Source organism: Eimeria maxima, genomic scaffold (assembly GCF_000499605.1).
Source record: "Eimeria maxima Weybridge genomic scaffold, Emw_scaff137, whole genome shotgun sequence".
Lineage (NCBI taxonomy): Eukaryota > Apicomplexa > Conoidasida > Eucoccidiorida > Eimeriidae > Eimeria > Eimeria maxima.
Window position 1 is genome coordinate 23,307 of NW_013564348.1, and position 22,834 is coordinate 46,140.

A 22,834-nucleotide genomic window follows, 5' to 3' on the forward strand; every position below is an offset into this window, starting at 1 on the left:
GTGTGGGTGGCCTATGCGCCCCTGCCCTACGTTCAGTTCCTCTCCTCGTGGCTGCTCGCCTGCCCGCAGCCGTCTCAGCCGCCTGCTTAAGGGTCTTGTACTTCCCTAAGGTACATATTTCCTCTTTGTTTCCTTGCCTTTCAACGTTTAAACTCTCTTCCAAACCAACACATCCGGAGAGTGCAGACATGGAAGGGGCGACTGGACGCGGGGGCCAGCACACCGCCACCGCCTGAGTCGGGTTGTGTGCCTTGGAGATTTTTCATCGTGAGAAGGCGTTTCCACTTGGTGTCTTAGACCAACAAAAGGTTTTAATTATTTTAATAACCTACGGTTTTAATTAATACTTTTTTTCCTGGGGTCTCCCTTGCAGGGCCGCCCGACTGAGTGTTGCCCCGTGTTGCTGCGGTGCTCACCTTCCAGGCGACAGCGGGCCAAGAAGGGCCAAGGAACCCTATTTTGCTTTCGTGGGTTTTCCTCTTGACAGCTGGTGGCTCTACAGCTTCCGTATTTGTTTGAACGTTGATTTGACTCCCGTGTCCTGGCTGGCGCTTCGGGCAAGCAGTTGCACGACTCAAGGTGACCCGGTCCTTCTGCGTGCTGCTCTGGTGTCACTCGCCCCAAGTAGAGTCCCCTTGTTGTTGAGTACTCAAGCAACAGCCCAACTCATCAACAATACTTTCCCCTAGTTTTCAGAGAAAAGGAGGCAAATACCAGCTGCAAGCATCATTCCTGAACCAACCCATCCGCAACCCGACGGCACCCAACCAGCTTGGTCAGTTTCAAGGCGGCCAAGGACGTCAGCTTTTCCATACAACATCGTCAGGGCTTTCAATACTCTGTAGATGGTTTTTCATGCGGTTTTTTGGGGGGCTCAGCCTCTTTAGAGCCCCCAACCAGGCCATGGCAGCCACCATCCGAGGGGCTGCTGCGCTAACGGGCCGTCTCTAAACACTGGGCAAGATCGCTCCCTCGTTTTAGCTCTTGTCAGGGGCGTTGGATACAGGGAAGCCCACACGCTCGGCTCCCTTTTTCCGCTTTTGTTTCTGCTATCTGTAGAGTATTTGGGTTATCACGTCCGATGCCATGAGGCAGAGTCGCAGAGACTGGGCGGCTGAGTCATCACGGTTGCCCGGCTGCAGCAGCTCCTATACCTTGCTCTCTGCATCTACAGGTGCATGCTCTCAAGACCTTCCTGTTGACGTACCTGGCAGCAGCGGGGGTGCGGGGGCTTGCGGAAACTGTGAAGCCAGCAATGGGGTTGCATGCCACCGCCGCGCACGCCGCAGGGCTGCTTGTCTACAGGTAGATTCAACCTGTGCAGGCTGGAGTGGCGCATGTGCGGAGTCTAGGATAGCGCATGTTGACGAATCCTCTGGGGCTTGTAACGGTTCTGCCGCTTTGGTTCGTGCTGCTGAGGCCCAGCCCAGCAGTTTTGGGGCGGCAGCACGTCGGATTTGCAGAAGCACACTTCCACCCGTTTCCTTCACGATGCCCTGCCGGAAGTGCATTTGGTTACATGCCCGTCGAGTGCTCCCTAGAGGTGCCTGGGTGCTTTCTCTGCTTGTTGGAATATGGCTAACCGTCTGCTGCTCCCGAGGATGTTTGGCATTTCGAGAGGTGGCAGCAGCAACTGATTCTGGTTCCCCCGACTGCCCTCTCATGCACTCCAGCTGCCTAATCAACTACACTGTCCCAGCCCCAGACTACTTCTACCGCAGGCGAAATCAGGCTCCAGCCTTCCCCATTTCAATTCAGGGTCCACTAGATGGACAGCAGCATCGCCCGCAGCAGGCGGCCGAGCAAGAGCAGCAGGAGGAGCAGCAGCAACAGCGAGTGAGGTTTTCTGGTGATTCAACTTCGAAGGCGCCACTAGTGGTAGCCGGTGACCAGCAAGTTGAGGATGCGAAGGTGTTGAGTCAGTCGGAGGTGTTTGATTTCGCCGTGAGGCGGTTGCAAGGCATAGGGGGTTTATTTGGGTCGCAGCGCTCCGGGTCTGGGAGCGGCAATTCGTCTGGCGGAGCTGACGTGGGAGGTGGAGGGGGGCGGCGTCGGTCTACGCAGCCCCCAGCTTTGTCTCTGGAGTTGGGGGACCCTTTGGAGGGTGGCGGAGGGCGCGGCTCGCGGCCTCTCCTGGAGAGCAATGGCTTGATCTGCGAAGACGACGAGCGCGTTGAGGACTTTGGTGTGAAATGCCGGCTAATAGCGCGATCTCTTGGGGGTCGTTTGGGTTGTGAAAAGCGGCTTATTGACATATCTCCAGACGGGAGACTGCCTGCAAACATTCCGGCCTTCAGTCGCGTCGCAGACGCCTGCCCCATGACCTGCGGTCTCTGCGAGGAATGCGCTCCCGGATGCGCCCTTTGGTTCCTCGGAAACACTCTTTGTGATGAGGTCTGCAACAACGCTGCCTGCCAATTCGACGGAGGAGACTGCTGGAGCGCGGACTGCGTTGTAGGGCCCTGGGCAGAGTGGTCGCCTTGCAGTGTCACTTGCGGGGGCCCCGGTACAGAGCGCAGACGCAGAGAGGTCAAAAGCAGAGCTAAACAAGGAGGGGCCCCTTGCCCCAAACTCGAGGTAACTCTGCCGTATCTATGGCACTCTAAATAGTTGCACACGCAAGCACACAAAGGTGATGCCCCGATAATCACCAGAATGAGGTCCAACTAACAACAGCGTGCCCACAGCATAATAACCCATGGAGACACACGGGGCTTCCTTTGAGGATATACCTGCAGCGGTACGCTGCTGTGTCCTCTACTAAAGGCGACAGCAGCGGACCTCCGCAAGCTGCTGCCGTCTCTCTAGCCAGTGCAGCTGGAGCCGCTTGTGGCATCTGCGGTGAAGCGGGTGCATGTGTAATATACGTTTGGAGTACTTCATGCAGTCCGCTACTGAAAAAAGGCTGCTGTTGCTGCTGCCCCGGGTGCATAGTGTGGCAGCCGCGGTGCTTCTGCAGCTTCCAGTCCCAACGTTGCTGGAGGGGTTCAATAGTAAACAAACGGCCCCTGAGCAGATTTTCCTTAGCGCTCCTTTGGCCATATGTCGATATAAGGAGTTGCCGCATGCTCTCCTGAGTTTTGGTTTATGCGTACTTGGTGTGTTGACGGGCTGAGCCGTTCCACCGAGTTGATCTGAAGTGTTGGGCTGATGGGCAATAGTAGATGCGTCGAGGACCTGAGTTGTGGGAGACTCGGGGCGTACGCTAAACAGGGGCATTGATGCGCACCTTGTCACTCCTGTCTGTGCAGGAGACACGTGAAGGTTGCAATGCAGAGGTGCCCTGCCCCAGCCACTGTCAGGTGGGCCCGTGGACTGATTGGTCCGCATGCTCCGAATCTTGTGGACCCGGACTCAGCGTACGGGAGAGGCCGGTGCTGAAAGAGCCAGACGTAAAAGGCAAGCTGCTGCTGTTGTCTGCCTTCACCGCAGCGTTGCAGAAATCAGGGCTGCCGCTTTTTTCTCTGTTGCTTGAGGCTGTCCCTCGGGTGTTTAGTATACAAAATGTCCACAAGCACTCCGCTAATGCGAAGAAAAGAAACCCCAGCTTCGCATCTTGAGTGCTGGTTGTCTGTGCCTGGGTTTGCCTCCCTCGTGCGATGTATGCACAGGCCAAGCTTGTCCCGAACTCCAACAAGAGCGCCGATGCTACCTGACTTCTTGCGCTTCAGACTGCCGCGTGAGCGAGTGGACGGAATGGTCTGCATGTGGGGCCTCCTGCGGCGGGGGCCAGCAGACGCGCCAGCGCAGCGTGCTGTCTCCCCCCGTAGAAGACGGGGAGCCATGCCCTGAATTGCTGGAGACGAGAGAGTGCAACACTTTCTCTTGCGACGGCGGCTGCCACCTGGGGGACTGGAGCGAATGGACAGAATGCAGCAAACCTTGTGAGGGCGGCAGCAAAACAAGAACAAGGACTGTTCTCGCGCTCGAGCCAGACGCGGACTGTCCCCCCAGTTCGCAAACAGCTCCCTGCAACCTACATGATTGCGGTAAGCAACCCCCACCTCCGTTGGAGATGTACAAGCTTAAGTTTCCACCGAACTTACCATATTCTTGCGGTGCCTCTTTGCCATCCTTCCCTACCTTGCCATCCAACACCCCCCTACTTTGGGTCTCTATTGTCTTTTCTTATAAATGGCATCCAACTGCGCTGGTCTGTCTCTTCTTTTATCCCCATCTTCCGGGTGCAGCTTGGAGTTGTCTTTCGTTTCCCGGCTGCTGCACTTGTATGTGCTGTGCCCTCTTGTCCCCAGTGGTAGGTCGCCTTTTCCTGTGGTCTCCCGTCTGCAGCCATTGACTGCCTTGCCTCTGAGTGGAGCCCGTGGACTCCGTGCAACGTGCCCTGCGGTGTGGGGACGCAGCGCCGCATGCGGGAAGTGCTAGAAGCTCCAAAGGGGGCAGGCGAGCAGTGTCCCCTTCTCGACCAGCTACGGCCGTGCGACCGCGGCCCTTGCAAGGTGGACTGCCTCCTTAGCGAGTGGTCTGCATGGAGTGAGTGCTCCCACCCCTGCGGTCTGGGCGAGCAACACAGAAGCAGGCAGGTGCTAGAGGCCCCAACAAACACGGGAAGCCCTTGCGGCACCTTGGAGGAGACGAGGCCGTGCGGGAGCCACTGCCCCCCTAAGTGTATCCTCAGCGACTGGACGGAATGGGCGTCATGCAGCGCCCTGTGCCAGCAGGTGAGCAGAGCTGTTCGTCTGTACAGCCAGCAAACTGGCGCGTCCAGGCAGTGCCTGACCGCCTCGCGGCTTGCTTATGCAGGCCTACGGCACCGCTGCTATCTGCACCTTAGATCGCGCGTTGCACCGCACCATAGCACAGTCGTCCAGTCAGGAAACCATAAATATATCTCGGTCCACTCCACCTGCTGCAAGCAAAAAGGGTGGTGGCCGAATGCAACTTCAGGAAAGCACGGAGCCACTCGAAACAAAAGGGAAATAGAAAGAGGCAAAATACCTCATAGGGTATTTGCTGATATCCTGTTGAGAAATCAGTAGCAGCGAAAGACTGCAGTAACCCTTAATAAATGTATTTCTGCTCTCTCCTTGCAGGTTGGGGTGACAAACCCCACAACTACGCGGAGCCGCGTTGTGCTTCTAGAGGCTGTGGACTGCCCAAACCCTTCGAGTCTGTCGGAGTCTTTACTTTGTTCCACTCTGGGTTTCCGTTGCGACGTGGACTGCCAGGTGGGGCCTTGGTCTCAGTGGTCTGCATGCAGCAGGCCCTGCGGGGGAGGAAGCCGTCGGCGCACTCGCGAGATTACGCGGGTTCCCCAGGGGAACGGAAAGGCTTGCAGAGACCTTGTTGAGGAAGCGCCCTGCGCCACAACACCCTGCGAGGCCATGGTAGGGCAGGCGGTGCCGGACTGTGTCTGGGGAGAGTGGTCTGAGTACGGGCCTTGCGATGCCACCTGCGGGCCCGGCCGCAGGCTTTCCTCTCGCGTCGTCCTCGCCTTCCCTAAAGACGCCAGTGGCAGAGTCTTGCAGCACCTCTGTCCAGAATCCGAGCGGTTTGAAGCATGTCAGGGACCTCCATGCCGTAGGCTCCGACACGCGAGCTCTCACGAACATTTATATCCCAAAACAAAAACCCTGATTAGGCGGCAGCAAGTGGTGTTCCCTTAGTGTCCAAAATTTTTGACCCCAAAAGGGGGAAGCAAGACAACCTTGGCTTAGCGTGCTGTCCCCTCGCTGCCTTTCACTGTTTTTCGTCTCTAGCTGTCGACCGTTCCCGATGCAAACGGCCTCTATTGTCCTTTTTGTGCCTCATGCGGCTTCAGCTGTAGATTGCCAGGTGACTGCCTGGGGGGCCTGGAGCAGCTGCACTACCACCTGCGGGGGCGGTCAGCAGCAGCGCCAGAGGTCAGTGGTGCGACAGCCGGCCAACGGCGGCCGCGAGTGTCCCGTGCTCACGGAAACCCAAGTATGCGGGTCGTATCCGTGTCGTAAGCTGCCTGGCCCTTGAGTCCCTGCAGGCAGTCTCTCGCGGCAGCCCGCAATCGTGAAGCAGTAGTAACAGTAGCGAGAGAAAGAGGGCTTAGCTCAGGACTAGAAATGCTACCCGCCGCGTGTTTGTGAAGTTTTGGGTTCGTGTGGGATGCAGCGAAGGACTGTGAGATGTCCCCTTGGAGTGAATGGTCAACATGCTCCGCTATCTGTGGGGAGGGGAAGACCTTCCGCTCACGGCGCATCACCTCAGCCGCCTCTGTGGATCCTCCAGGACTGGTCTGCGGTGCAACTCGAGAGGACGCCGCCTGCTTTTCCCCTGCAGGTCCCTGTCCCTCGGACTGCGAGCTGGGGGAGTGGAGCGAATGGAGCGACTGCTCTGCTCTCTGTGGTGGTGGCACCCGACAGCGCTTTCGCCGAGTGGAGGCCTTTGAGGTGGGAGGGGGCAGACCTTGCACTGGCAGTAAGGAAGACACAGAGGCCTGCAACCTGCAGCCCTGCGAGCCCTCCTGCCCCGTGAGCGAATGGAGTGAATGGACAGAGTGTTCTTCCCCTTGTCTCCCTCCGGATGGCAGCGAGACGACCCGGCGCCGCTATAGAGAGATCTTGAGGGAGCCACCGCCCCATGCAAGGGGCATATGTCCCCCAGTTGAAGAAGTCCAACGCGGCTGCAACGCAGATATCCCCTGCCCTGTAAACTGCGCGTACACACCGTGGAGTAGTTGGGGAGATTGCGAGGGAGAGTGCGACGTGGGCAAGCAGCGGAGAATCCGACGCATCCTATCGGAAGCGAAGTTTGGGGGCGAACCTTGCATGGAGACAGAACAAACAGCAGACTGCTCTGTGGATAAACCGTGCATCAGAGACTGTCTCCTCAGCAGCTGGTCCGAATGGGGTACCTGTAGCGCCACTTGTGGAGGCGGCTACAAGCAGAGACACAGAGAGGTACGGCCTCCGGGGCGATTCCACCGGTGCTTTCTCTAAATGCGAGGGATACCGCGGGAGTCTAACAACTCAGAGAAGACGACGGCGTGCCGAAGTTGTCACTGCTGAAACCGCCACTGTGCCTGTGCTGTGTGCATGGGAGACCCCCTTTGGTCTTTGCACCCACATCCCCTATCTCTGCTATCTATGCATGTGTTACCAAGCTGCTTCCTGTCCTGAATGTCTCGACTCCATATATATATATATAGGTACGTATGTGTGAATGTTTTGCTCTGCTGTGTTACGTTGTGTTATGCTGTGGTGGAGGTTGTGGAGGCGCCAATAAACGGCGGCGATCCTTGCGATTCGCTTGAGGAATTTGAGCCCTGCGCCGAGTTCAGCTGCTTTGGCTCGGACTGCAAGGTATCTGAGTGGGGCGAATGGGGAGCCTGTACCAAGGAGTGCGGCGGAGGCGTCCACACTCGGGAGAGACAGGTGCTGCTGCCGCGAACGGGGAATGGAGCTGACTGCCCAGAGCTGCAGCAGCGCAGGGGCTGTGGCCTCCACCGCTGTCCTGGCGTTCCGTGTGAAGACAGCCCAGACGTGCCTTTGTTGACCGGGGTGGAGTGCAAGGTGCTGCTGGCGATGGGCTGCCACCGACGGCTGCAGGAACTGGCGGAGGAGAACAATCAACCGTTTCCCGACGACCTGCCGCCCGAAGTCCGCGTCAGCGACGCCTGCCCCAAGACATGCGGGGTCTGCGCTGAGTGCGCCCCTGGCTGCCAGTTGAGAGACCTTGGAAACAGGCACTGCGACGAACCCTGTAACAATGAGGCCTGCCAGATGGACTTGGGTGACTGCGGCGGGGATTGCGCCCTCGGGCGGCTGCCCCCAGGAATACGACTGGAGCCCGCAACCTCTATGATGACCGAAGGCCAAACCCTCATAGCGAGCTGTGCAGACCCAGACATGCGCCTGTCTCCTTTCTCTTCCATGAGGCAGCTAGCCATCACATGCGTGGGCAAAGGCGAGTTCACTCTCGAACCTCCTGACCTCCCTCTGAAAAAGGACGAGGAAGAAGCCTTGGTGCTTCCCTCGTGCGCTCCAGACCCCTGTCCCTTCATTGTTGTCAGTGGATTTACTGGAGACGCTGCTGTTTTCAATGGCATCTTCCTAAGAGGGGACCCCCACGGCAGTCTGCCCCGTTTCCTACAAGACACTCTTGGCCCATCTGCTCACTTTCTGTGGGCACAGGAAACTCCCCCGACAGTAAACAAACCAATCAAACGCCTTATTTGGCGCATCACTCAGGCGGACCCCAACGCCGCTGCCCCAAACTCAGGACTAACAGCAGCAGCAACCGGGGGGGACTGTGTTGCAGAGGCGGCTGGAGGTGATGCGGCTGTTGGGTGCACAGACAGCTGGGAGGTGGGCGTCGCTGGGACACAAAACGGCAGCAAACCCCTTCAAGCCACCTTTAAATGCATTGATGAGGAGACGCGCTCACAGCTGGAAGCGCAGCAGCTGGGACCAGATGAATCTGAAGAAGAGGAGGCAGTGCCGCAGGGTCCCCCTGTGACTGTAGTTGCCGGAGTGGAGATGGTGTGCGAAGACCAACAGGAGGTGCAGGAAAAGTCCGGCAAATCCTGTGAGGCCCTGAAGAAGATGCTCAAGTGCGACTTCTTACTGGCAGATGCGGGAGTGGACCTCCCCTCCTTTTTACCACCAGACGCCACCCTTGCACTCGCCTGCCCTCAGACGTGTGGGCTCTGCAAGCAGTGCTCTAGAGGCTGTCCCTTATGGTTCCTCGGGAATAGGTACTGCGACCAAGCCTGTAACGTTGCCGCCTGTCAGTTCGACAAAGGCGACTGTGGAAGCGCTGGCAAGGTTGGCGCAGCTCCGCAGCAAGAAGCAGAGGATACCTACGAAGACGACGAAGAAGAATTCGTTGCTATGAGCCCTCACGAATTAGACAAGCAGCAACAGCATAAGCAATACGAGGAAGAAGAGGAGGACGATCCCGCAACAGCCTGCGAAGACGACCCTCAGGTCAAGGCTATGGGATTCACCTGCAAGGTTCTTTACGCGGTCGCGGAAGGGACACCTGAGGGCTGCAACAGTCGCCTGCAGGATTTGCGCCCAGACGAAGCCCTTCCACCTGGAGTGCCACCTATCACAAGGGTTAAAGATGCCTGTCCCAAGACCTGTAGAGCTTGCAACGGTATGGGCGGGGGGAGCAGTAGCGAACAGTACTGGATAAGTAGTCCATATGAACCTAGAGTGGATACAGCGCAACGCACTCATAGGCACTAGAAGGGGACATCTTGGCTTGGGAAGGCCGACAAAACGTAACAATACAATGTGAGTACACTGAGTGGGACAGTTAGGCAAAGTCCACCTTCTTATTGGTTCCTGAGCTGCGCGTTGCAACTGTGGGGTGCCTGCATAGATCCTGACAGACTCCGCCGCCCTGGTTCGCGGACAACCGATTCGGCGTCGTGCCAAGACGATCCTCTGGTGGCTGAGATGGGCTATAGCTGTAAGCTTCTGCTGGCTGTTGCTGAAGAGGACGGGGAAGGGTGCGAAGCAAGGCTAGTAGACCTCAAGCCAGACCAAACACTGCCGCCTGGGATCCCCCACCAAACGAGGGTTAAGGATGCTTGCCCCAAGACGTGCAATGCATGCGACGGTACGTTGGCATCGGAAAACGTGAGGTAAACCGATACCTCCATCCTCGACACATGGACACAATGCTTTTTGAACTTTTCACGCGGCTCTCTGGCTGCTCTGCGGGTGCTCCTTCCATTCCTGGTGAATGCTGGGGCGGGTGGGGGGTTGGTCTGTCGCTGCGTTGACGCGGCATCCCAGTTTGAGGCTTGGGTTGCACACCCTATGCAGTGCACAGGAAACTGAGTGTCTCAAAGCCGAGTCCTTGGCAGTTTTAGGGGAAGACACTCCCTACCCTTCAAGGCGGCTTACTGCGGTCGGCATTCCGTGCATGCCGCTGTCCGCAGACCCCACGAGGCTACAGCGGCCTTCAACCCCCCCTGGAGCTGCGTGTACGGACTTTGAGTTTGTGGGGGAGGCAGGCTCCTCATGCAAGTTGCTGTTGACACTTGCTCAGTCCCAGGGACTTGGGGGATGTTCAGCTCCCCTTTCGGCTTTGCTAGAGGAGAAGCATTGGCCCCAGGGAACCCCATCTGACATTACACTTGGTGATGCGTGCCCTCACACATGTGACTACTGTGAAGGTGAGTAGGTCGATGCATAATAAGAAAGCTCCACGGCAGCTACAGCCACACAGTAAGTATGACGCCTGCAGAAGCTGCAGTCGTCAGGTACACAGGACATCCTTAGAAAAGGGCAATGTGCTGCCTAATGGGAAAATCCCAAGAGGGTGAAGGCAAAGCCCTGGAATATACAGGTGTGCTGGGAATTGCGCCACTTCAAGGTCATGGATTATCTACCCTTCGAGTCCTCTTGCCATTTGCGTGTGCTTGCCCTGCAGAGTCAGTGCTGACGCGACTTCGCCCGCCACTAGAGGAGGAACCTAGCTGCCTCGGAGGCTGCTGTGACAACAAAATGGTGGAGCAAGAAACAGGTGGGCCAGTTCGCTCCAGCACAGGGGGACCCAACTCCGGAAATATAGCATCCTAGCACCAATCCCCTTTTCAGCTGTATCGGGCCACTTGAATCTTAAGCCGCTTCGCTCCTCCACTTTTCCTTCAGGCTACACCTGTCGGCAAATTAAGGACTTTTTAAACGGCGACTGCTCGGTGGAGCTGGAGTCTCTCTCTAGCACACCTCTGCCTCCCGACGTTCCCAAAGGCGCTACGCTCCGAGACGCCTGTCCGTACACCTGCGGAGCTTGTCCAGCTCAGAAGTGCGTAGATAATCCAATGGTCGAACAAATGGGATATTCATGCGAGATGCTGATTGCGGCTGCAGAAGGCAGAGGAGGCTGTGAGGCCCTGCTATCCTCCCTCAGCGGAGAACCGCTGCCAGCAGGAGTCCCTCCCACCACGCGAGTCCGTGACGCATGCCTCAAGTCCTGTAATGCGTGTCCTCCTCTCGTTGCTGGCGCCGAAGGGCCGGAAGCAGCAACCGCTACAGGCGGTGTAGCAACACCATCAGACTGCTTCGACGACGGGCGCCTCCCCCAACTGGGGTATTCCTGCGCAATGCTGCTTGACTTCGCAAGCAAGGGCTGTGAAACGACTCTGGGAGAGCTGCTGCCCCAGTCTCTCTCTCTTCCCCGCCATCTGCATCGCCACGACATGATCAAAGACTTCTGCCCCAAGACCTGCGGGCTCTGCGGAAGCTCACTTGGGGGAGGAGGGACGGTAGACGCAGCCGGACGGCGCCGAAGCTGCCGCAACAACCCCATGGTAGAGAGGGCGGGCCTCAGCTGCGCCCTTCTGGTGAAGGCGTCCCCTCTTGGCTGCAACGCTAAGCTGTCAGATCTCAGCGATGATCCACTGCCCCCAGGGGTTCCCCCAAGCGCCACCGTGCGGGACGCGTGCATGCTTGACTGCGGAGGCTGCATAGATGTCCCCACCTGTTTCGATGGCTTCCAGAATGGAGACGAGGAAGGCATTGATTGCGGAGGCCGCTGCAGGCCTTGCGCCCCCTGTGATCCATCTCCACTTAAAGCCCTTGGAGAAGGCGTCATTCAGGAGGGCAGAGGTACTGCCCACGGGGCCACTCGCCGACTTTCGTGCCGCGCTGAATTCGTGCGTGTAGCAGGCAGAAACGGAGAAGAGGTCATCTGCCAAGATGGAACGTTCAGCAAGCCGAAACTCCGCTGCGAACCCAGAACAGTCACCGTTCAGTATATCAAGGCTTACATACGAAACGCAGGGGTAACACGACTGCGTCTGGCCCTGGGCTGACCAGTATAGCGTGCCCAAACTGCAGGCAGGACACTAGGAGGCGCAGCACAACTCTGCACCACACCAGATATCTTCTAGTAGCAAGCTTGTGTCTTGCTTGCTTCCTCATAAGCACTGCCCCACGCTGCTGCTGCTGTTGTCTACTCCGGCTGTTGAATGTGGTTCAGGATCTGCAGTACCGGGCGGTTCCTGCTCTGTTTGCTGCACTTTCCGCTGCCCTGAGGGTGCAACCGCCAGATGAGTTGAGGCTATTGGCGGTAGGGCTCGACCGAAGAAATGACGGCTTGAGGGCCTCGGGAGTTTGCGAGGACGACCCCCGTGTAGCCGAAATGGGGTATAGCTGCGCCATGATGGAAGCGTTCTGTGACTCCAAGCTTCACGATCTGGCAGCTGCTCAAAAAAAGCAGCTGCCTGACTGGCTTCCGAAGGAAGCCAGGGTTAAGGACGCATGTAGGAAAACTTGTGGGGTTTGTGGTAGGTCTACTATTCACCCTAAACTCTTTAGCCATGCTAAATACTTGTTTTCTGCTGGACGCCAGCAGGGACTGCCACCATCGGGATTATTTTTTGACAGATCCTTGTTGTGTGTTTGCGACTGTTGTCGTCTGCCGTTCCTGGAGCTTTTCTCAGACTGGTTTAAAGTGAAGCGATCTTCTTACGGTTGTCTGTGCGTGCCTCCGCAGATAACCGTCGGCGGCTCCAGGCTGTCTTAGGGTCTCCGTTGTCGTCCTGTCCATTGCTCATCGACGCCGGGGTCCTCTGGACTAGAACAGCGGTGCCATTTTCAAGCTTGCTTACAGATGATCTCCCGGAAAGATTTTTATCGGCCTTGAAGCAGCAGTTCATAGAGAGAGGAGTGACATTGATAGATCCTACCGACAAATCCCTCGTCTCAGCTGCCATGGCCCTCACCTCACGCCCCTTCACCTTCGCAGTAGAAGGCACTGAACAACGACGGTTACCGATAGCCCTCTGGGAAAGCGGCTTTGGGTCGTATTCGCCAGCTTCTCACTCTAAAGCTATCTTCGCCGCTGCTGGACTGCCAATACCGTCGTCTCAGGCAGTTGATTTGCCCCGCATCCTCGACCGGGATGGAAGAAGACCAGGGCCTCCTTCTTATGCCTCAGTGGACTATTCATTTGGGGAAGCTCCACCCGTGCATATGCCTCTTCCACCCGGAGTAAGCACTTTGCGCGGAGCTTGTTTTGACCCTCTGAGCTACCGATCCGACGCCAACAGCTGCTGCAGCCTCCAAGAAGAGCTGCAGGTACGGTACGAAAGAAATTTTGCCCCCATATAGGCAACGCATGGTCCACCCTCACCCCAACATTCGTCTGCAAAAGCTCCTTAACCCTGTATTCGAGCGGCAGTAAAGCTTGCAAGGCGTCCGCCTCAGTAATGCTTGGCCTTCAGTGTTCTAGCGGCAAGTCGGTACTCTGCAGCGCCGGATGCGTCTGCGAATACAATACGTTGCAATGTTGAATGCTTCCCTTCATTTGGAAATGCTTGCAGGTCTTTGTCGATGGACCTTGTGGAGCTCTGCTGTACGGTCGCCGGCTGACACAGGAGACAGTTGCGGCATTCTGTGAGAAGCCCGTGGAGGGTCGGTACTGCTGGGCGTCCTTCCTCTCTCGTGTGGACAGTCACAAAGGTCGGAATGGGGCTGCATGCGACCTCGTGCAAGCTGTTGAAGCCGTGGTAGAAGCATGGTGTTACAAGGACAACACGAGCAACGCCTCCAGGTACTGCTTTGCTCAAGTGGAAGAGGCACTGGAGGCTGCTGACCTTCGTTCCCTTGGCTCAAAGACGTCAAGCCAACTAGATGATATCTGCGGGGAAACAAGCTGTTTCAGGAGCAATCTGAGGTATCTTGACAACATGACCTTCCTTCAAACTTCGTGGCAGCTCCTACACGCACCGACAGATGAAGGGAGGCAAGTGGACGTCTCTGCATCTCCGGCAGAACCCTCCAGGTCTTTCGATAGAGTTACGGAAGCTGCGGCTGCTGCGGCTCGAAGGCTTGAAGGAAGGCCAAACGTGGGTACCACCTCTAGTAAGGGATTCTATCAACACACTCGCCGGGTTCTTGACGCCCGCGAGAGGGCGCAGTACCACATGCAAGCGGCGGTCTCCGCGGCAGCCGTTTTCAGTGGCTTGCAAGCACAAACCGACACAAGCATCAGGACTCCGCCTGAGAGACGGCAGTACAGTCTAGGGACGGCGCCTAGAAGGCGCCTAGGCACCTTATCCCGATTCCAAGGCCCTCTGACGGAAACTCTTGAAGAAGGCCTGAATCTCGTGTGCACAAAGGTTGAGAACGACTACTGCCAGCAGACCCTCGTCCTGCTCGCCCAAGAAAGCCCAATAAGAACTCCATCTCTTCTTTTGGAACCATGCGCTAGCCGCTGTTTTGTTCCGTTAACTGGGGCTGTTGGGGCAATAGTGGAAGCCTACGGGGAGAGATACAGAGATCCTTGGCATTCTTTGCTGGGCTCCGTGATGAGAGCCTACGGGCGGTTCTATTGCGTCACTAACGAAAGGGGAGACTTCTGTGGGAGGCACTTCTTTGACAGGTACCGAGCAGCAAACCCACACAAAGTGGCTGCGCAAGGACTGGAGGTGCCTCTCCCAGATTGTCAGTGCCCCCACTCTTTCCTCCAAGTAAGACTCAACCAGACGCATGTACAGACTGCATACCTCCACTTTGCTGCTGAGGCCAGCTTCAAAGCGTTTCCTTCATGTGTACACAGGATGGGCAGTGCGACCCCGAATGCTTTAACGAAGCCTGCGGATGGGACGGCCGGGATTGCCTGCCTTCATCAATGTTTCCTCAACTACACGCTGCTGTTTCCTCCCTCGTAGACCCTACATGTAGCCTTTACCACCCGGACTTTGAGTGTGGTGGCAAGTGCTTCAAGCAGTACGAGACAGCTAGGGGTGTTGGGGGAAGCGGCTGTTGCTTGGGGATGGGCCTGGATATCTTAGGGGCCGTAGCAGCGGCTGAGGCAGCCCATCCACTTGGCGAGGTCCCTTGGAAGGTCAGGCGCACGGTGGCATTTGCAGAGCAAATATGCGGAGCTGCAGCAGACAGGACTTGCAGTCTCGGTGAGCCGAGGCCGCAGTTGCATTTAGAGCTGCGCGTGGTTGGGCTCAACTCCCAGGTCACCCTTACAGACGCCGGGAAAGTAGATGAGATCTTCAAGGCCCTTGGCACAGCCCTCACCAGGAAGGTGGGGCTAGTAGAAAGGGATATTGCACGTCATTTTGCCAGGGCAGACCCGCGAGGCGTCACTATAGAGTTTATCCTTGACGCAGGGAGGGATCACGCAGCCCGAGTTGCTCAGCTCCTGCGACAACCAGTAAGCGCAGCACTCTCTGCAGCTGTCTCCCTTGAGAACGTGAGCTCTCCAGACTCTACAAACCACTGAAAGCCTCTCTCTCTCTCTCTCTCTCTCACACACACACACACACACACACACACACACACACACACACACTGAACGCTGTTTGCTTGTGTGCCAACGCCCTAGAGTTTAGTGAAGGAAGTAGAGTCGGCTGCGCTTCGCCAATTGGGCCGTATATCCCTCGCTCCTTACCTAGATCTCGAAAATGGCATACTAGGAGTGGAATTCGTGCCGGACTCACTGGAAGAGGAGCAAATAACTTCGCCTGCCGCAGGGCTCGGCCCCCAGCCTCCAAGAAGAGGTGATGAAGGCCTTCACGAGCTCCCATTGCAGCTCCCCCCCGAGCCCTGCACTGAGGCATCCTTTGCATCACTGGGCCCGCGATATACGGAAATAAAGAGAACGGGGTTGTCAGGTAAAGGCGACCCAGAAGTGGTGGTGGTTGCTTGTGGTTTGGGGTACTTACCAACTCGAGGTCGAGGGGCAGATTTGGGTCGGGCTGTTTGCGACAATGGAAAGTGGGTGCTTGAGGACGGTCTTGACTGCCGCCGGACATGTATGGACCGCCCTGTCTCCTACTTATACCCACAAGGAGCTTATATTGTTTCCGGACCAGGCTGGAGTCTCCATGGCCGAGCAGCACCGCGTACTTTGCAGGCGGAAGCAGAACAAATTCCCTCTATGGTATACCACGGAACAACGACAGCCAGCACTGCCACTCATGGCGCTTCCCACGGCTCTGCTGTATTCGTCCGTTGCGCTGAGGGGTTTGCCGCTGGTAGGGGTCAAGAGGGCTCGTGGTTAAAGTGTATTGACGGTGAATGGAAGATGCAAAGACCGACGTTCACATGCCATCGGCTCTGTCCTGAGTTTGAACAACTGGGAAACGCCTACGTGGTTACAGGAGAGGGACAACACCAGGGAGACGAACGCGAAGTGTCGTGCAGCCGAGGCTACTACCCGCAGAGGCGTGTTCACCGCCTTGTTTGCTCTGAGGGTAGCTGGTCGGCCCTCCCCTTCAGATGCTCACGAGCGATGACCCCAGATCTCCGGGAAGGGGTAGGCGGATTCCAGAAAATTTTGCAGCAAATGTTCAGTCGCGAAGGCATTCTTGGCTTTATTGCTTTCTCTATTCTCGTCCTTGCAGCTACTCTTATTGTAATCCTTTGCTGGCTCTTCTGCTGCCGCGGCCGTGCCCACCGTCGGCAGCGCGAGAGGGCAGAGGCTTTGCAGGCTTTGAAGCTGGCGGGCGTGCCCATGAGCGAGTTGGCTGCAGTCGCAAAGGCCAGACTGTGCATGCCAACCGGATCTTCCTGTGCTTCTTCTGTGAATGCAAGCAACTTCAGCTCGCCCCTTCGTTCCAATAAAAGACGCAGGAGCGGCAAAACCAGTAGAAGTGACTGCAGTGCAACTAACTGCCAAGAAATGGTTGACCTGAGCCGTCGAATACCTGCCCGGCCTCCAGGAGATGCTGTCGTGCCACCCCCGAGTGAGGCGCCCCCAACAGGGCGCAGCAGCCAGAGAGACCCAGATGAATCGACTCCTGTCCCCGAGTGGCTCGCAGAGGAATGTGTCTTGCCTGCACAAGCCGTCCGCAGGGCAACAGATCCCAGATGCTATTCAGCTGCCCCAGCCACCACGAGCAGCCTAAGCAGTACCCCTGGCTCAACCATACCATGCACCAACCCTTGCAGCCATAGAGTAGCCCATGCGACTCATCGTGGGGCTCGTTTGTCAGAAAATGCACATGAGGCATCTTCAGAAGACACCGACGCTGAGGTCGAGCTGATGCACAGTTGTGAAGAGGAAGCAGCAGTCGCATCGCTTCGAGGAGGTGCTGCGGAGAAAGAATCCCATGGGAATGGTGCGACAAGCATCCAGGGCCCAGCTGCCACTCCAAGTTTGCCCTGTAGCACAGGAGCCAAGTGAGCCTTCGAGGTAAATTGAAGTGGTAATACGGGCGCAGCAAGGCCTTCAGCATTTTGTTTCGGAAGTAATCAGGCATTATGTCTACTAGCACTGCTATAGAGGCGCTCATAGATACTTGCACCAATTGCTAATGTTTGGCAGGAGCAAATTAGGGAATGCCACAGGAAGGGTGGAAACAGGTGGGCTTTCCAGTGCAAGCTTGTGCCGAGCTACGCGTGTCAATGCATCAAAGAAATAGAGAGCTGAGTCCGCTTGGTGCACGTAATCTAACTTTACAGCTGTAAAAGAACTGCCGTGAATACAAATGGCAAAAAAAAACATTTGAGCTGTCCAATATATGCATCTCTTGATGCAGCGCACGGGTCCTATAGGAGCACTGATCGTAAGCGGAGTGCCACCATTATCACAATCAGGCAGCGTGTTTAAATCCCCCATTTATGCCTCCAAAGTGGAAGAGCCAAGCTGAAATGTGCACACAGTAGTAGCCCGAGCACACACCAGTGGAGGGCGCAAGTGGCGCGACAGTGTCAAACCCGAACCACCTTTTGGGAGAACCATCCTAAAGTCTAAAACATTCCAAGTTGAATGCAGGTCTAAGCAAGAAAATGCACAGCTTGTTTGGTTCAAAATCAACTAAATTCTGTGCTGTAGTAAATGGTGCTGGGCACCGATTTTCAACGAACATGCCAATGCTGTTAGGCGGATGTATATTGGGCTCAGCCTGGGCTTCACTGTATAAAACCACTTAGAGCCAACCGCAATGCGATCCGGAATAGCGGCAGTCTGTTCAAACGGAGCTGACCTCAAGATGACTGCTTCTCCGCACCTCAAAGGACGAGGTACAGAATCAGCTTGCAGTTGATCAGTTCTCCTTCATGTGAAACTACAACCCAGCGTTCGTCTAGGCTTTTGAATCGGCAGTCAACTTGAGAACAGAGGGTTTGAAGTTAAACATGATCTGGTACCATCGACCACCCTCTTGTGGCTTCTCCTCAGGCAATGCAGTCACGCGGAGCAGGCGAGGGGGCTGGTTTGTCCTTAGGGTATACCAGGGAATCACTGAACTTGCAGAACCCGTGGTGGGAGGGGCCTGCCCAGCCATCACAAATGCGGGAATCTGCGTTGCAGTTTCTTGGCCTTGTTCGGGAGTTGCGTCTTCATTGGATCTCACCGATAAAGAGACACACGAAGCAAATTCGCAAAAATTGCATACCACAAGCATGGAGAGGAGTAGCATCGCACATAAGAGAGATCTAGTGACCTGCAAGCTTCCCCGAAATCCTGACCTGCCACTGGGTGGCCAGAGCAAGACAGTTGTTTTGCATGCTTCGCTGCCACGCGCTCGTGAAACGGGGAGGGCCATGATGGCCAGCCAAAGATGCCGGCCTGGGATGTATGAGTCCAAATTGAGTCCTTTTGACAAAATGAGCAGACAAAAATCCAACAATGGTGTGAAGCGTGTGTTTGTTTTTCCTGTATCACCTGTAATAGCCACTGTATGGGTGGTCTTGCAGCACGACTGGTGGACCTCAACAGGAAGCATGGTAGGTACGAACTGGCATCTCTTGCCTTTTAGGATCCCAATAAAAGAAAAGCTCCAAACTAGTGATATGGCTTCTGTTAAGTTTTCCTACCCATAGGCAGCACAGTCTCAGAGAATCTAGACAGCTACACGCGGAAGCGCCCGCACAACACGCCAAGGGTACGAAGTCGAAGGTCCACGGTCGGCTGCAGTTCACAGACGTACAAGCATACGCTATAGGGAAGTTGCCATCGAATTAAGTCCCTACATATTACTGGATATTACCAAGAATTTATGGAACTACAATACTGAATGGAGGCATCAATGTACATTTCATAGCTCCTGTACCTGTCGTGCAAGTGTTGCAATCTCTGGGTTACAGACAAGAAGTTGTCCCACATTTTTATACTCGTTTCAACATACGTTTTTCTGCAGAGACACATTAAGGCTTCGACTTTCTAAAGAGTATGTATCCAAAGCGCAGACAGTTTGCTGTCCGGTCCACCCAGCCAGTCCTGCCACAGGCACTGCCGTCATCATCTCTAGGCATCACTGATGAATAACGGAATTTGCCCGAAGAGGAATCTTGCTACCATTAGTACAGTGTAGCAATTTTGACTGCAAAAGAGATTACTAATTAAAACCAAAACTCCAACGGAAGGTCAAATTGCCTAAGGGGGTTGTACCCTTCTGCAGGTGCTCCCGGGACATGCTAAGAAATCACACCCTCGTTCGTTATGATGTTCCCCTACAAAAGGATCTTGTTTGGATGAGCTTATCACCGTGTTTCATGATGCAATGAAATATATCCATGTCACGGACATTTCGTACATACACCGATGGAGAGCCTACTGCTCACCAAACAGGCACACCTTGTGCACGGTGGGTATGTGTATCTCAGCTTCCATGCATGTTGAGTGCCGACACCTAGGGAAGTTTCTATCAGTAACTTACGGTTTGTGCTTGCTTCGAAGAGATGCTCCATGTGGCTCTCATATGAGCTTGCCTTGCAGCAGCGTTTGCAGCAAAGATTGCCGAAAACCAAAACCAGTAAAGGCCACGGCTCTCCATCTGAGCCAGGCTTTTGGGCTGTTATGGCCAGGCCCTTTGGATACTGGATAGGCTAGTTCTGGGTTACTCGTTTTTGGGTTTTTACATGCCTTTTAACTAGTGCAGCTGCTGCCAATCACCGCAACCAACTATATTCGTTTTTTTGACACTTTTGTTATGTCAGTGCCAGGCGGCCATTAGGCCCGTCTTCTAATCTCCGGCATGCTGAGAGAGCGTCTTTCTAAATTCTGTGTCGTTTGCCTAGGCTCATACGAAGAAACGCTTGTCGAATGCACGGTGCTTGAGTGTATGCAATTATTTATGATAGCTAGGGGACGCTTGGCTGCGTTCTCTTCAGCCGTTGTCTGAACGCAAAAATCTTCCCTCGTAAGTTAACTTTTCTTGAGGGACAGAGATAAGGGTGATTCGCAGGGTGAAGTTCCAGTCGTGCGAGGCTTGACCTTTTAACTTCCAAACGTCAGCGCGAGCTTACAGGATAGGGACCAAGTCCGAATATGCCCACTGTAGCCTGCTGCGGTGATGCAGAGTCTCAGGAGCAGTTGTTTTACAAAAAAAACGGACATATATGTGCTTTTATGAGCCAATTCTACTTACGTAACGGTTGGAGGGCGCTATGAGAAAACCACCAAAAATGTAAATTAAAGAGGGCTTTGGGGCACCGCGGTTCCCCGGAACCTCAGGGGCCTTTCTCTCACAAGCGGCTGTCAACGAATCCCTAGACAGTACCACTGAAACTGCCAACACATTTCTCTACGCACCTCATTCATATGATAACAACCAAATGCGAAATAAATACCAATGATGAGTTCAAAAAAGCGTAGTAGCGTAGTTCTGAGCCCCAGCATATGATGCGGTGGGACGAAATAGAAATAGTGGAAGAAACTGTGAGCAGCAGTATGTCCTGTTGATGATCAAAAAACATTGGCTACTCCTGCCCCTGCTCCTCATGAACTCAAATACATCTGGAAGTGGATTGCGAAGCAAAATTCTCCCTTTAATCGTATGTTTGTCTCCTTAGCTCCTCAGGGGAAGATCTATCCGGCACAGCCGTTGTTGCCCCTTGCAGACTATCTTTACAGTGCCTGGCAATTCACGTGCGCACAAACGGTTCGAAAGAATAGGCTTCAACCTTAGAAAGACCACTCTTACATTTTAAGTAGAGCGCATCCTTTCTTTTAAATCAGCTTCGAACCATTGTTGGAAGGCAAGGCCCAGGTACGCAGAGCCACAAGTTTTTTGCTGCTTGACACCACCAAAGCCATGAAACCGGTGAGAGTTCGTGTGTGCACCGTGAGTTATAGTTGAAATATTTGATTGCAGATAGATTCCAACAGTTTCATGTGGAATATACATACTGTGAAAAAATACTGAAACCTAAGGCCTACGAACTAGACCGTTCGCACTATGCCCAATACTGTCTACACTAAATACTTAACCGTAAAGCCCAATCCGTAAATCCTACACCCTAAATATAGTGGACCCTGGATCCTAAGCCGGAGCGCTCTAATTCCTTTGCCTTGTGCCTTATTTGTGTAAAGTTAACCCCAGAGGGAAATACGTTGCGAGGTCATTTTAGGCCGCTTGGGCTATATTAGCTAAAACAAGCGGTATGCATTTGCAAGGTCTTTGTTCTCCTCCGCTTGTGCAATGTGCAAGCAGAGTGGATATGTGCCTGAAGAAACTGCTACAAGACCAAATGACGCACATACTATAAATTGAACGGATGCGCGATGAGCTGAAAACCTCCAAAAGTGTCACGAAGATGTGTCCGCTCTGCTTGTCAATGGTTGCCAGTTGTTATGAAAGCACAACTGTTTGGAGAAAAGTAGGGAGCAGCTCATTGAAAACCACCAACACATAACAGGAAGGCCTGAAAAGGCTTTGATAGATTAAGCTTTCACGGTCGTGTCAAGCTTGTACCGGTGTTTGAAAAAACTGAATGTACATTGATGAGCTTGATGCGGTCCCATTCTCTCCAGCGTCTTGCTTGACTGTATTGGGGAGTTTACAACGTTAGCCCGTAGGTTGTATTCGTTGTTGTTAACATACGTGGAAGCCAAGTAGGTAAAAGCCTTTACAAACGAAGTAAAGCTTTCAATGGTTGAACCAGAATCTGGTCCGCAGAACGGTCTCACAGAACAGAATGAATCACTGAGACACAGACGGAAACGTGTGATATTTCCAAGGAAACTACTTTTTTCAACGAGCACCAGGTTGAAGGTAAACCAAATGCACTATGCAACTAGAGGGCGCTTGCAATGAAACGTTCTTTTCAAAAACAGTCTAATATCGGAGTGCATGCAAATACAAACCATCCTCGCCAGAAAAGCAAGAAGTCACCTTTTCTGCATAGCGGGGAACCCTGCTCGCAGCCCCAAAGCAACGACTCAGTTTCTGCAGGCGCTGATCTGTAACGGGTTTGCCAGGGTTTTAAAAACCCACTATAGCGCTTGTTTATTCTATATAAGTGCGTCTTCCTGATTTGTCCAGCAGGACAGGGCCTATCTCGTTTATAAGGTATATTGGTAACCTAATTTCTAAAACATAGCAGAGCTCTGCGCGATAAGTACCTCGACGTATCAAGACAGATATATTTTGCAGCGGTAGAGTGGCATGCAGCCGGACAAAGCAATTGAATCGATCACCCCGTGGTCCTATTCTATCAATGGGGATACCATCAACATTAGACGTTTAGCGTAGGTTTCTCACTACTCCTCCATTACCTATTCGTTTTACATGAAAAACGATAAGAATCCCAACACACCGACAGAACACCATCAGAGCACAAAATGAGCATTCTCCAGAAAGGCTCCAAAAATCCAGAATCCAGTTGTCCCGGGACCAGATAAAGCTGTTGGCTCGTTTCACTATGAGCGTTTTCAGTGTTACCCACTACCAACATACCAGCCTTAGGCACCCTAACAACCGACAGAGAATGCCTGCAAAACTACGTAAGCACTTGGCAATTTGTTGGGGATACAATTCGAACAGCAGGGATGCTATAAGGCCGGGAACCGTTGGCCGACAAAATCTTGATCGAACTGGCTTGATCCAAATTTTGCTGGCCAACGGTTGGGTCAAACTACAATAGGAGTACTTCTGAACACCGCATTATAATAATTATGAGGATATCCCTCAAATTACCCA

The 22,834-nt window shown here is 54.4% G+C and overlaps 1 protein-coding gene across 1 annotated transcript; it reads left to right on the forward strand.

Annotated features, from left to right (window-relative positions):
- Nucleotides 1-1,086: 1,086 nt before the first annotated feature.
- On the forward strand, nucleotides 1,087-17,094 carry EMWEY_00016750 (thrombospondin type 1 domain-containing protein, putative; the record flags this gene model as incomplete). Its single annotated transcript, XM_013479783.1, has 17 exons — nucleotides 1,087-2,577; nucleotides 3,252-3,495; nucleotides 3,612-3,989; nucleotides 4,291-4,679; nucleotides 5,052-5,538; nucleotides 5,780-5,944; nucleotides 6,103-6,890; nucleotides 7,197-9,090; nucleotides 9,319-9,558; nucleotides 9,884-10,120; nucleotides 10,378-10,470; nucleotides 10,599-11,731; nucleotides 11,929-12,211; nucleotides 12,445-13,028; nucleotides 13,274-14,422; nucleotides 14,512-15,159; nucleotides 15,292-17,094. The coding sequence occupies 17 exons, from the start codon at nucleotides 1,087-1,089 to the stop codon at nucleotides 17,092-17,094; spliced, it is 12,006 nt and encodes a 4,001-aa protein (XP_013335237.1).
- Between the last annotated feature and the right edge of the window lie 5,740 nt (nucleotides 17,095-22,834).